Source organism: Lolium perenne, chromosome 7 (assembly GCF_019359855.2).
Source record: "Lolium perenne isolate Kyuss_39 chromosome 7, Kyuss_2.0, whole genome shotgun sequence".
In the NCBI taxonomy this organism is placed as follows: domain Eukaryota; kingdom Viridiplantae; phylum Streptophyta; class Magnoliopsida; order Poales; family Poaceae; genus Lolium; species Lolium perenne.
Window position 1 is genome coordinate 3,616,576 of NC_067250.2, and position 14,913 is coordinate 3,631,488.

The 14,913-nt window shown below is 45.7% G+C and overlaps 2 protein-coding genes across 2 annotated transcripts; one reads left to right on the forward strand and one right to left on the reverse strand.

Annotated features, from left to right (window-relative positions):
- Window positions 1-4,172: 4,172 nt before the first annotated feature.
- LOC127311651 (cell division control protein 48 homolog C) lies at window positions 4,173-9,948 on the forward strand. The gene is made up of 10 exons (XM_051342103.2): window positions 4,173-5,058; window positions 6,947-7,560; window positions 7,713-7,865; window positions 8,289-8,405; window positions 8,487-8,591; window positions 8,746-8,811; window positions 8,877-8,941; window positions 9,026-9,227; window positions 9,372-9,515; window positions 9,623-9,948. The coding sequence occupies exons 1-10, from the start codon at window positions 4,254-4,256 to the stop codon at window positions 9,668-9,670; spliced, it is 2,319 nt and encodes a 772-aa protein (XP_051198063.1). The 5' UTR covers window positions 4,173-4,253; the 3' UTR covers window positions 9,671-9,948.
- A 1,356-nt stretch (window positions 9,949-11,304) lies between these two features.
- LOC127311650 (probable mixed-linked glucan synthase 3) lies at window positions 11,305-14,347 on the reverse strand. The gene is made up of 3 exons (XM_051342102.2): window positions 14,067-14,347; window positions 13,176-13,902; window positions 11,305-13,039 (listed from the first exon to the last, which is right to left on the reverse strand). Exons 1-3 carry the CDS (start codon window positions 14,345-14,347, stop codon window positions 11,468-11,470), a joined length of 2,580 nt encoding a protein of 859 aa, XP_051198062.2. The 3' UTR covers window positions 11,305-11,467.
- Window positions 14,348-14,913: the final 566 nt, after the last annotated feature.

The following is a 14,913-nucleotide window of genomic DNA, read 5'->3' on the forward strand; positions in this document are numbered from 1 at the left end:
GTCTTGCAGTTGGTGTCCATGGCCCACGTTTCCCATGTGTACACATGTATTTTGGAGAGACACTGCCAAGCTAGCTCACACTGTTTCTTCATTTCTTCCATTGCTAGGTCATAACCATGTTCAATGTAGGAGTAAGCTACATTGCACTTCCTCATATCATCTCCCCCGAAACCCGCTGTTTGGAAATTGGCATAGATGTGTCTAAGGCAAAATCTTTTTTGACTATGTGGGAAGACTGTAGTCACAACTTTTATTAGGACCTTCTGCATGTTTGACATTATGGTATAATAACCAAACTTGCCTTGTTCTTCACCTAAAGCTTCCTTTAGTTGTTCCAGAAACCACTGCCAGTTTTTTGTATCTTCCTTAGCAACCACAACCCATGCAATATGATATAAGTTATTGTTCCCATTCCCGCCAGTTGCTGCATGAATTTGAGCTCTAGTTGTTAGATTTATGAAGCAACCAACCCTAAAAAGGGCCTACATACTTCAAGGAACCCTTGCATTGCAACATTAACACACAAGAAAAGCCCGCAGAATCTTGGCTGGTCACCCTCTCTGCATTGCCTCTGCCTCTTCCTCCGCGGGACCCCTCATAGTTGTGACAATGCATCTAGACCCTGATTTTTTGATCTACGATAGTTTGCAAATAATCCCTGATTATGTGGTACTGCTTCTTGTGATCACCCATAACCATCTTTCTGACTTTTGTGCTTTCCCTATATGCCATCCTCTTTGGCACATCAACAAAAAAAATCTTTTTTTTAACTTGGTCAAGTATAGTTGTGTTCCCTTTGTTTGGATCTGTCCCAGAGTTGTCCACATAAGCATCATTTCTAAGCCATTTGCAATTTACGTAGTTGCTTGAAGGTTCAGTTGGACATGAGTGCTATAATAACATTTTCTTAATGCAAACGGTTTTCTCATGCTTTATCCTTGAAGGTGCACAGAAAACTGTCAGTTGTACCCCCCTTCTTCTCAGGATTACACAAAACAATATTTGAATCTTGCCTAAATTATAAATAATGCAACCATTCAAATATTATGCATCTCTACTCTGAGCCAGATCAACATGAATTAGCACACATTTTCCCCAATTTCAGAATCTTACCCACCGTCAGAGATGTAGTGACTGAGTGGGTCCTCGCCGTTGACGAACATTGACGTAGCCAACTGTGAAGAAACATTGGGCTGCGCCACCTCCTTCTCCATCTCCGATGAGATCTCCATCAACTCGCGGTTGTCATCGGAGTCCAAATCGACACACCCCATGTTGAATCTCGGATCGAAAAGAACCTGCCGAATGAATCGACCGCCAAAACCTTCGCTATAACCGCCCCCGTCGCCACCGGCGGGCCACCACCACCTCCGTCGCCGTCATTCCTTTTCGTGGGAGCCTAACAAACTGTGGTTGACTGAGAAGGACTAGGGAAGAGATGTGGTCCAAACTGAGTGCTAACGGTTGTGAGCCGTCCTTCGTCCGCTCTTGCCACGTGGACCTGACATGGTGGGCCACAACTATTAGAAGCGTGGTTAAAGTGCTAAACACGAATACATGATGGACTTGGGCAGAGTCATGGATCAGTGCTACTTGTTACGACCAAATCGCTGAAGTGGTATTTGTGTGTCAAAAAACATTAAAAATAGTTCCATGACAAGATCATTCAAAATGTGTTTTTAAAATCATTATATATTATTTTGATGATATTTTTCCAAAGAGTGGTTTTTCAAGTTTCGAGTTTTGACGACACCCACAGGCCACATCCACATGGGCAAAGGGCCAATTTGGCAAATTTCTTCCTCACTTGGAGGAAATAGCAGATAGCACCACATGTTAGTAACATTTTTGCACATAACCACAACATGGGTTTGTTTTTGCAGAGAATAAAACATTTTGTTGTAACCACTTGCACAAAACACATAACCCATTATTGAAAGCTTTAATGGACATTTAATCTTGATTATCGACTGAACTGGTATGTTTAGACCGGTTTGTCCGGGTACGAAGTGGAGGCAGGCACCCTTCACCACAGTCCTAGGTAATCGACAACATCGATCAGCACATGAGGTACCGCTTCTGCGGTGGGGATGAGAACAACATCGGGGCCGGGGTACTGTCGTGCCTATTTCATGTGCAGCGACTGCTCGTATGCGGTGGTGGAGTAGTTGCTCTCACCCCTCCCACGAACTCGATGAACAAGAGACCAGATACGGTTACACGTCGATGTAGCGCGCAAACCATGTCATGATGCCAACTGGCTTCTTCCTGTCTAGGTCGCAGTAGGACTATGAGAGGACGTCTTGAACATTCGAAGCATGACATGTCCACCTCACAGATTGGCTGCAATACTGCCGAGGCAGCAAGGCGCGGGGAGCTGCCTTGTCGTGTCTGTCTGCATCCTAATGGTACAATGCATCAACGACCTAAGGATGACGATCTATCTGATAGGGATAGGTGAGTCGAGGACAACGCAACACAACTGACACACCCCCGTGCGACATGGATGGAGATGGTGGAGCATGACGAGATCACTCCGGCCATGGGTGACGCGCCTAAGGACCATTTACCATTGCCACGTACAACGCGACACAACGACACGCGATCCGCGAGCTCTCTCTCTCTCTGCTCGACATGTCTGTAGGCCAGACTGGTGGTCTTTGGGTCACTGGGGATTTGGTGAGGTTGGTTACCTCCTCCCGGTATTAGGACGAGTTGATATGTACATACCAGTTCGGTTGAATAAGGAGAGAATATACCACATCAGGCTTTCATGACAACGGGCTAGACTGGTTAACTGGCTATTAAAGCTTTTAGTGATTGGCTATGTGTTTTGTGCAAGTGATTACAACAAAATATGGTGTCCTATGAAAAAACATACACATGCTGTTTTTTTACAAAAAGGTCACCAACTTGTGGTGTTAGGGAGTAAATGACAAAAAACTACCATAATTGTGGTGGTCGTGACACGGAACTATAAAATGGTTAGCGTTTGTCACATGACTATCAGTTTTGGAGCATGTTCGTGACGAAGAGCACTAATTTTCCAATTTACGCGTCTTAATCCAGTTTCTGACAGCCGGAACCCACTGCATGTCCTACGTGGCAAAATCAAATGACTTTTTCTGCTAATTTTACAGAAAACTCTCTATCTCCTTTTCCCAAAAAGCAATCAAGTACCAATGGACTTCTTCCTCATCGCAGTTGTTGCCTCGGACGGCCAGCGCTCGCCAGCAACCGCGTACGAGATCTTCGACGGCCATCGTTCGCCGGTAAGCGCACACGAGCTCTCCGACGGCCAGCGCTCTCCGTGCTCCAGCAGTGGTGGCAGCGAGGGCAAGCAGCGGAGACGGCGATGACTAGCAGCGGGCGACGCCTCTGTCCCCGTGTGTGGCAGCCTCCCAACACGACGACTACATGCACAGGCCATCTCTAGCTCCTCTTTGGCCCCCTCCTCACCCGACAGCCTCCGTCGTCCTCTCCTTCTCCCTCGGACTCCCTCTAACGTCGTCTCCTTCTACCGCACGCGGTGCCATCCCAGCGCTGGCGGCCGCCGTTCTCCGCCTACTAGCGCCTACAGAGGCAACGGGGAAAGGGGGAGGGGCGAGCGCGGCTGCAGCGGGCGCCGTCGGGCAGAGCTCTTCTAGTTGTCGAACCGGCGGCGGTCATGAAGGACTGGGCGGCAGCGCTGCATCCCAGGCGCGAGGGAGCTGGATGACCGTGGACTAGACGCACCGACGGCGACGTACTGGCGCATCGGCGACGGCCTCCTGGCGCACCGACAGCTGACACGCGTGGCGCACTGGTGGCCTAGTTCTGGTGGGATGGTAGGAAGGAGAAGACATCATCTTTTATTTTTTCTTTGTCTTGTGTTTTAATTATATAATAGATGTGAATTTCTATTTCTTATTTTCTTTTGTTTGGAAATTGGATCTGTGATAAAAAATATATTTTAAGATTGTTTTTGCAAAATTTCACCTGCCATGTAGTCCTGACAGATGGACTCGAATAGTTAGAAAATGGTTTAACGCCTCTAGATAACGAAATCAGTGCTCTTCGTCATCAATATGGCCAAAACTGGTAGTCATGTGTAGTTCCGTGTCACCACCGTCACAGTTGTGGTATTTTTTTTTGTCATTTACTCGGTGTTAGGTGCTATTTACTCCCTCATTTGCCCCGCGCCCTCGACTTGCTTCAGCCAAACCTCCCACCCAAAACCCTAGCCGCCGCCGCCGCCGCCGTCGTCGCCGTCGATGGCGAAGCGCCCTCGCAATTTCCGGGCGGTCCGGTCCAACTCCTTCGAGTCCTACCTCCGGCGGCTCATCTCCGAGGGCGGGCTCGCCGCCCCGGGCTGCTCCGCCGACGACGTGGCCGGCGCGCTCCGCGCTCGCCACCCGGACCTGCGCCGCAAGCAGTTCGCGCCGCTCGTGGCCGCCGTCCGCCGCGCGCTCCTCTCCCTGCCCCCTCCCGCGCCCGCCGACGCCTCCGACTCCGACTCCGACATGGACTCTTCCCCCTCCTCCCGCCGCTCCCGCCGCCACGACACCTCCTCGTCCTCCACCTCGTACTCCGAGCACGGCGACGACGGCGGCGCACGCCCGCCCTCGCCGCCCCCCGCCTTCGACGTCACCAAGGACATGCTCCGCACGCGCTACGCCACCCTCACGCCGAAGAAGGACCCCGCCGCTGCTGCTGCCAGCCAGCAGCTCGAGATCGAGGTCAGCACGGAGAAGCCCCGCCGGCGCATCACTTCGGATGGCGGCGGCGAGCAGGAGGCGGCGGCGGCCAGCGAAGGGGGCGGCGGCGGAGGGGGGAAGGGGCCGAGGTTTGCTGACCTCGGCGGGATGGAGGCCGTGATCGCCGAGCTCATGATGGAGGTGGTGGTCCCGCTCTGCCACCCCGAGCTGCCGCAGCGGCTCGGGGTTAGGCCCGTGGCTGGGATTCTGCTGCACGGGCCGCCTGGCTGCGGGAAAACCACCCTCGCCCACGCCATCGCCAACGAGACTGGCGTGCCGTTCTACAAGATATCAGCGCCGGAAGTCGTGTCTGGGGTCTCTGGTATGCTATCTGATTCTTGTGCACTAGAATTCCTAAGTTCTGTGTATGCATGTGATTAATCTGACTGCCCAGTATCACGCTGGAAACAGGTAGAACAAGAAATTACCTAGGTAATAGTAGTTATTATGGAAATGCCATACCGATGATATCCCACGCGTTGCTGAGGGAAATTTTAGATGTATACATGAGTAAAATTATGGATTTGATGAAGGAAACTATTAATTAGATATTTCTTGTCACTGCAACACCATTTTGATAATTCCAGAGTGTTCCATCATATATACTTGAATAACAAAATGTTTTGTGGTTACATTCGAACATGATGAATTTTGTGATAATGAGTAGAAATACATGTATGTAATATAAGCATTGGTAGCTAGGGAAACATATAGATCGTTAGAAGCTTATTTAATATTCATATACTCGTTTAATAAATATAACATTATTCAAAATGTCAAGTTTCGAAGGCAAGTAGGAGAATGCAAAAATTGTGGGATCGGCTTGTGTGTTTTAAAAGGTAGCTGTAGAATATATTTTTATTGGATTAAAAACTGTGAGTCTTTGGGTCAACAGAAAGGAAACACCAGTATAAAAGATAGATGAATGTTGGAATCGGCTGCTACCCTTGTGGTCAGCATTAAGTCAGTCCCTAGGTGACAACAACTCGCTTATTGATACATGAAGACGGAGAAATCAACAATCATCCAGAGGATTAGAAAAAATAAATTTCAGATGCTGATACAGAATCAAAACGACCTAAATTTCAGACCAGCGAGTTATAGGTAAACTGAACTTACCTGGCCGATTACTTCCAAAACACGGACACAAACTGCTTGATGCCAGTTAAAAGTTTTTTTAAAGGCCTAAAAGGCATCAGTTATAAGTTGATCAAAGTACTTGTGTGATCTTGACATGCCAAAAGCTGCAGCCGCAAACTCACTGAACAGAGGTTCATAAGGAGGCACCAGCAACATCATTTAGTTTTAAGAACAACAATGCAATCAATTTTTTCATAACCGCACATCATTTCGCATTTCCGACTTTCCGTGCAACAGATCATCCAAAGAAACAGAGAGAAGAACCACTTCAGCAAAGAGAGAGAGCACCATGGAGACTATGCCTTTATCAATATCGCAGGGTTATAACCTAGATGCCTAGAAATGACACTGCACGCCTTTGACCTCATTTCCATCTCATCAAACAGATCAGAAGCATGCGAATATATACCTCCATGCACCTTCACGGGCCCTGAACGTAGTAGTTACCGGAAAAAAAGGCAACGGCAACAACGAGGCAGGGCCATGGTGGGCTCAGATCCATTCGCATGCTTCTGATCTGTTTGATGAGATCGCCCTGCCTCGTTGTTGCCGATTCGGTCATTTCCAAGGCAACAACGATGCAGGGCCATGGTGGGCTTAAATCCATCACAAAAGAATAGCATGCAGGGAGGCCATAGAAGCTGTGGTAGGATTATTAGTTTTGCTGAGGTGGGGGAATTGCTTACGTGGATAACTTGCATGTTGAGGGAAATAGGGTAGTGGGGAGCTCCTATTTAGATATAGAATATGAGATGCCTGTTTTCTTGGGTTTCAGCTTACACCATAGCATGTGCTAAGTGATGAGTTCTGTAGGTGTTAGTATTGTGCAATATAGCCTCCTTGATATATTCCACATAGAAATTAAATGTGCTGAAGCGTGAATTGCAAGATATGTAGCCGGAAATTAATTATATGGATACATCATCCTTTAGATTAACTAAGAACTGCATATAATCACTACTCTAAGACTCTAAGTTCTCTCTTATTTTCCCTCGATGCTCTCATATTAATTTCTGCTCCTAGATAAGTTTCAATGTGAAGTTCACCTCATTATCCTTGTACACCTGCAGGAGCTTCTGAGGAAAACATCAGAGTCTTGTTTAAGAAGGCATACAGAACTGCTCCCTCAATTGTGTTTATAGATGAGATAGATGCGATTGCGTCCAAGAGGGAGAATTTGCAACGAGAAATGGAACGACGGATAGTTACACAGTTAATGACTTGCATGGATGAATTCCACCAGAATGTTGGATCGGATGGTGGTGACTTGGACTCACAATCATCTGAAAGGAAGCCTGGCTATGTTATTGTGATTGGAGCTACCAATAGACCTGATGCTGTTGACCAAGCACTTCGGAGACCAGGGAGATTTGATCGAGAGATATCTCTTGGTGTTCCAGATGAGCATGCACGGAAACAGATTCTGACGATGCTTACTCAGAACCTTACACTGGAGGCAGATGGCCGATTTGACCTCTTCAAGATAGCAAGGGCCACACCAGGATTTGTTGGCGCGGACCTGAAGGCATTAGTAGATAAAGCGGGGAATCTGGCAATGAAGAGAATAATTGTTAAAAGAAAAAAAGAGAGTTGTGGGGGTGAGGAGAACAATCATGACTGGTGGAGGCATCCTTGGAATGAAAGTGAGATGGATAGCCTATGTATTACTATGGCTGACTTTGAGGTGAGTTGCCGGTTTTTCTTTCTTCTACCTGTCTGATCATATTATATCGTTTTTGTTTCTGTTGCCTGCCATATTTCCTGTCTGTTATTAGCTTTTTAGTAGTGTGATCCATGTTTGATACACTTTCTTACTTCAATGTTCAATCACTGAAGGAAGCAAGTACAATGGTTCAACCATCATTGAGAAGGGAAGGATTTTCTTCTGTGCCTGATGTTACATGGGAGGATGTTGGAGGTCTTGATTCATTAAGGAAAGAATTTAACCGGTGCATTATTCGTTGTATCAAGCACCCTGAGCAATACAAGGTAATCACATGAACTGTGTTCTACACTACTTCTCTCTGTTATCTGATCATCATCTTGATTGCCAGCTAAAAAAGTTAAGCCACTTCTGAGTTGCAATTAAGTTATTTCATAGACATCTGTGACATGGTTTTAAAGGCGTCGCCTAAGCGTCTCCTTAGGGACGCCTAAGCGTCCAAGCGCTCCCCCTCCGCCTTAGAAAAACGCCCGCCTTAGGCGCCTAGGCGTCCAAAGCGTCCGCCTAGGCGTCGCCTAAGCGTGGGAGCCCCCCCCCCCCCCCCCCCCCTTCGCCTTAGGACGCCTTGGCGCCTTTAAAACCATGATCTGTGATCCTTATTTGTATTTTAAACCTGTAGCACTTCTTCTGAGTGCTTTAAATACTTAATTTTGTTTTCATGTCCTCCTTTTTTTTCTATGCCTTTCAAGGATTTTGGAGTAAACATGCAAGCTGGGTTTTTGCTGTTTGGACCTCCAGGCTGTGGGAAAACACTAATAGCGAAAGCAGTTGCCCATGAGGCAGGGGCTAATTTTATTCACATTAAGGTAATTGCTTTGATTTCCATGTTCTTACTGCATCTCTTTAGCGTACAGACTGCTAAAATATCTCTTTTTTCGAAACATTAGGGGCCTGAACTATTGAATAAGTATGTTGGGGAGAGTGAATCAGACGTAAGGAAAATATTCACTCGTGCACGGACCAACTCCCCATGCATCCTATTTTTTGACGAGGTAAACGTTTTTTTGTTTAGCTATTGTACTTTTTTTAGGAGCACTTGGTAGTTACTTAGAAGAACTACGGACATTTGGTACATTTATGTGCTGGGTCTGAAGGTGCTTCTTGAATTATATTATGCTGAATTGTTCATTCCATGTGATTTGGCAGATAGATGCCCTGACAACAAAAAGAGGGAAAGAAGGAGGGTGGGTTGTTGAACGCCTCCTAAACCAGGTTTGAACTTGTCTTGATCACCTATATTCGTGGCACTGAGATTCTAACACATTTCTGCTCTGCAGTTACTTATTGAACTTGATGGTGCTGATCAACGTCATGGTGTTTTTGTTATTGGAGCGACAAACAGGTATTATCAGCTAGTGGATGCTCCTTTGTACATACTTATACCTGTGAGTGGAAGGTTGATAACACTGCTTCCTTTCTGGTGCAGAATTGATGTTATAGACGAGGCTGTTCTAAGGCCTGGTAGATTTGGGAAGAAACATTTTGTCCCTTTACCTGGTGCTAACGAGCGGGCTGCAATATTGAAAGCACATGCTAGTAAGAAACCTGTCTCTGAAGATGTTGATTTGGGCGCACTTGCACGTCGAGAGGAGTGCAATAATCTCACTGGTGCTGACCTTGCATCACTGGTAAGTTTTGTAATTTTTCTTGAAGGAGTGTTTCAGTTTGTTGGAAGATGCATTACTGCGCGCTTATGTTTTGGCCTATTTTTTTACTTCCGAGCGTTCATGTGTTTTTAATGGAACTAACCTGTTTGAACATGTCTTTTCCAGGTGAACGAAGCAGCCATGGCAGCCTTGGAAGAGAGGATCGAATTCCTGGATAATGGGACGTCATCAATGAGTTCGTCGGCGCTGATTGAACTCTCGCACTTTGAACATGCTCTATCTAAAGTAAAACCATCAGTTTCAGAGCAGGTACAGTAAGATGCAAAATTCATATTTATCTTATGTTATCACTTCGCTTTGGTTCTTTGATATAATACAATAACTGGCCTTACATATCTTCCTGTTCTTGGTTGCAGCAAAGGAAATACTTCGACATGCTGTCCAAGAAGTATTCCGCCGACTGATCCGTTGCCGTCCATCTTGGTGTGCTTACGAAGACCACACTGCAGTTTTCTTTGCTCATACTGCAAGTCTTATTTTTGTACACGAGGGACGACACTGTCCATGGAGGTAACACTGCAGGGCATGCAACACCAGCTTCCTGCTTTTGTTGCACTCGTGTTTTCTTCTGTTCTGTATCAGCAATTTTGATCAACCTCTATGTAGATGAATGAGTGATACAGTTCTTCTTTTGAGTGGGCATAATAGTTACATCATCAGGTTCAAGAAAATACATTCTTCATATATGTGGCTCAAGAAACTACATTCTTCTTATATTGCTGCGACCGGACTGAGAGAGTTCCCTCCATTCTCCTGACCTGGATCACCTCCAAGCAATTCGAGTTGACCTTGAGTACTGCATCCAACCTGTCTTGCCAAAATCAACCTGTACCGTGCACATGTTTCTGCCGGTGCTGAAAAGCGGGAGACCTCTACAGCTTGCCGCTAAGACCTAAGAAGTAGCTCTTGTCACCAACACTGAATTGCTCCGGGTGACCCGTTCTGGAATCTAGATCAAAGCAATGCGTCGATGTTAATTCTAACGTATTCTTCTCTTGGTTTCATCCATCCATGCCTCACAATCCCAGCCTTCGACCTAGTTAAAAGGCCAAAGTTGATACTGCCTGCGCTGACCGTACATACCAGATCAGCTCACCTTGGGTAGCTTGCCGCTGCTCCCACCACACATACCAGATCGCCAGTGGCAAGCAGACCATTTCTGTCTATCTTAGGTAGAAGAGTGGCCTTTGCTGTTCTGTCTATCTCAGGTAGAAGAGAGGCCTTTGTTGTTCTGTCCCTTAAGAGAGTTTTTTTTTTGCGAAAACGTAGAAGCCTTGCGTTCGATGTATTGATAGAAAAAAGGTTTACATATACAAGTCCAAGGAAGGACCAACACCACGCCATAGAACTCAACCCAAAAGACCTAATCTAGAGGAGAAGTTGACGAAGACCATGGGCCCCGTGTCCGTCCATTGTCGCGCCTCGGCCCTGATATCGCCAAAGAGGCCACCGAATGACGTGCATTGTCGAAGTAGCGTTCCGGTGCTTCCATATCCACCATGTCGTGAGCATGATGAGCGACGAAGTGCCTTTGCGCAACTTGCGAGGGGTGGTCCACACCACCAGCGACCACCACTCCGCGAAGTCACCCTCAACCGTAGATTCACATATATGTGTGGAAATTAGCTACTACATTCGTTTCGTATTAATATTTGTGTAGATTCACATATATCTACACACTAAAACGCGTCTAGCTCTTATTAGCTCCTTGACAACGGCAGATACTACTTGCACTTCACTAGTACTCTATTTACAAGGCACATTCATTCTACATGATGTAATTTTGAACATCAATTTCATGACTAATACATGGGAAATGTTTCATAAAAAATATATAATGGGAAACATTTGTTAACCATAATTTAAAAGTATAATGTTTTATCACACAATCCACATTTCCCCCTCTCTGTCTATCTAGCAGATGGAAGGGAAAAGCCTTCTCGTCTTTTCATAAAAAAACTGAATAGTGAAGATAGAGGGCAACATATGGTCAAACTCACACATGACACCAAGTCACCGACTATGCAGACACTTTCAGTTCTTTGATTTCACTAGTTAAATATAAAGCGATAAATTAACTGAGAACGGAATACAAGTACTTAAGAAAATTAGTATTACTTTCTTTGGGAAGATCCACCACCGAATGGATGAAAGTTTGATAGTATACTACATGTGTACCATCAAAATCTCCATGTAGTGAATTAAAGAAGAAAATACTGAATAGCACAATATGTCACCCCAACAGTAACAAAGGCAAGTGGCAACACAATGAAGAGGATGATGGGCCTCTTTCCTCTTTTTCCCAGCATGGCTAGTGCGAATGGATAAAGGAGTGCCATTACCCAAATATTGAATATAAGACCCAATATTGCGTGCCTCATCTGCACTGCTGTCCAAGATCCATTGAGCAGAATCACCTTACCCAAAGCCACGCCAATGGCCCCAACATTTACAGCGAAGACCAATGTTGTCGGGATCAATAGTGGAACCCATCGGAAAACATAGAGGTCCGCGAACTTGTCATTAGTGTTTGCTGATGTCTGCTTTGAGGTGATCCGAAATTGTATCCCTTTCCCGGTGACAAGCTTCACTAGCATGTACAACACAGCAGTTGGGTATGCACTTGTTGCCCCAATCATGAAGAACTGCTCATTGCGCCACCAATCCATCCATGTGATCCCCGCCCACTTTATCTCAAACACACCAATAATGTGAATCATCAAGATTATCATGATGACATACAAGACATACCTAGTAAATGGCCTCTGGATGTCGAATTCTCCAGGTAAAAGCCACATCATTGGGCATAGCCCATATACCACAATGAAAATTGATGTTATTGGGTATATTGTCATGTTAAGATATGCCACACGCTGGATGGGGTGTAGCCAACCACGGGCAAAAAGTGGATTACTGTGGGAGAAGAATAGCTCCAAGGACCCGCCAGACCACCGCATAATTTGGAGGAGGCGCTCCGTAAGATTGATTGGTGCGGTCCCTCGAAAAGCATCGGGTTTTATGGTGCAGAACTTGGAGCACCAGCCCTGTCGATGTGCACGAAATCCCGTTGCAATATCTTCAGTTGCAATGTTATATATCCACCCAACATCCTTACCCCACCCAGTACAAACTTCATATGCACATGCCATAACATCCACCAACTCAGAAATGGCCATCTCATTCAATTTGAGAGACATTTCTTGCTCCTGATCAGGGCTCAACATAGAGCGTAAGAAAGATGTTGAGTTGCCAAAAATATTAGTCCTTGTTGTTACACCATCTGCTCTCCGCCGAGGAGAGCCAATACCATAAAGTGCGATACGACGGAACATGCAACCAGTGCCAAGGTAAGAGGGGCCTTGGAGGCCATTCAGAGCAAGCATAGTGCCATCAAAGAAGACACGGTTGTGATTGCAGTACCTGTCTGTCGGGTCGACATTGTCAAACCGCTGAGGAAATTGCACGAAGGCAGTGTTTTCCCCTTCTCGTGGATCCAGCATGAAGCATACGGCAGCACGAAATGACTGTGAATTGTTGATATAGTGATCACAATCAAAATTGATGATGAAGGGCGCATTTGATAGCAAAGCCGAGACACGCAACTGCACGTTCATGGCTCCAGCTTTCTTTTGGTGGTCATAGCTGGGATGCTTCTCTCGAGAAACATATACGAGCATTGGAAGGCGTACATCCGTTGTACTGAAGTCAACAGTTTCATTGGCGCACACCGGTAGTCCATGCTGAGGTGTATGGCTTGGTTGGTTCACGATAATCTGTTAATTGAAAACTTCCTGTGATTAATTTTTCTGTTTTTAAAATTATTATTCATTAGTAATATGTACGGGTGCAAACAACATATAAATTAGCTAAAAACAAAATTCAAATACTATTTATTGCAAGAATTTGTACCTGAACGATGGATGCATGATGCCCCTTTTTATGGTTTTCCGTTGGCTCAATCCATGTACCAGGCCACTGTGTCCCATCTGCCATAAAACTTGCATTTATATGAATATTGTTATATGTATCGGAACGCTCTTGAATAGTGTCTGGTAGCATTTCTATCTGCATCTTGAACTCATCATACTTCCTATGAACATATTTGTGGTCAGTAATGAAATCCTCTAGTGAACTGCATATATATGATTGTGCTTTCAACTCAAAATAGCTCTCTGGTGCCCTTGGTTCAATACAATACTTTCTGCAGAATGGAACCCACAAAGTGGCAAACTTGGCTGTCTCAACCAATGCTTCGTAGTTGACAAGTGCGCCGGCATCATCAGACAGGTAACATGCATTCTTGTCAACTGGGTAGTCGACTGCAAGGATGGAGAGAATGCAATTCATGGTGTATAATATCGGCTCATCGATGGGGTTGGCTGTTGTGACAAATACATCTATACCAGGGAGGCTTGACCTTCCCTCACCCAAGTCGCATGTTTTCTTGAGAGCCCCAAGATCAGGGATGCTTTTGATGGGATTGACTTTGGGCAGTTGGTTGAGTAGCCAGGAGAAACCAAACCAAACATCTCCAGCAACGGACATTCCCCAGAGCCAAATGATATCAGAGATATTGTTCTTTAGGCGCCATATGAAGAAAAGAATGACTGCAATCAGTCGAGCGAGAATCAATATCCTGTTTATGCATTATCAAACTGTCAGGCTTACAGTTTGCAGATCCAGTTATATATATAGAAATACAGGTATCTCAGGGATTTTGAATGCACTCTACTGTCACTACAAGAGTATTTCTTTTTTTGTTCCTCCGACAGCATGGTAAATAACTTAATGTATACGCACCGGTACGGGTACAGGATCCTGCGCTTGACCTTCTTGTTCCGGAACAGCAGCAAGGGCCGGCCGCCGCTGCCGTTTTCAAGATCCGGAGCCGACTCCAGCACGTCAGGCTGGTCGATGTCCACCCAGTACGTCTCCTCCTTGGAACCTTTCTTCTTCCTCCGGAGGGTCGGCACGGCGCCAGCATCGCCGTGCCTAGTGCCGTTGGCCAAGGCGGTGGCGCCCTTCCCGTTCGCGAGCAGAGGCTCGCCGAGGCCGGCATTGTCCACGGTCGGCGGAGACATGGCTTGCATATATGTGTAGCTTGCAAGTTGGTGGTCGGCCTGGCATGTACTTGTAGACGCACACTCATGCCCAAGCTAGGGACATATATTCCTGTCGACATTCTTGAAAAAAAAATCATTCTTGAAAAAAAAATATTCCTGTCGATGCCTCGTATGGACGCAGCAGACTAAAACACTCGTCAAAATAATACTGTACTAGTATAATACTCCTCCATTTCATATTTGTAGATTTAGCACAAAGTTAAGAAGTAATAATGATATATACGAAAGAAGCCCACATAACAGACACAGAAACACATAAGAGTTACAAGAGAAATTACTGAGTTATGTCGTTTTTGTTTAATTGCTTCATTGTTCCGGTGGAGTCATGCTTTATTTAACTGCTTTATTGTTTATCAATAGATTATGGATAGCTGCATCAGCTAATGCAAGATGAACCTGATGCTGCCGCCTATGAAGAAGAGAAGCTGATGATCATATCTTGTCCTCTTTGTTTAAGAGCGAAGATTAATGCCCACCTCGATGGGCAGGTTCTAGGAAGGGGAAGAAGAAGAACAACGACATGC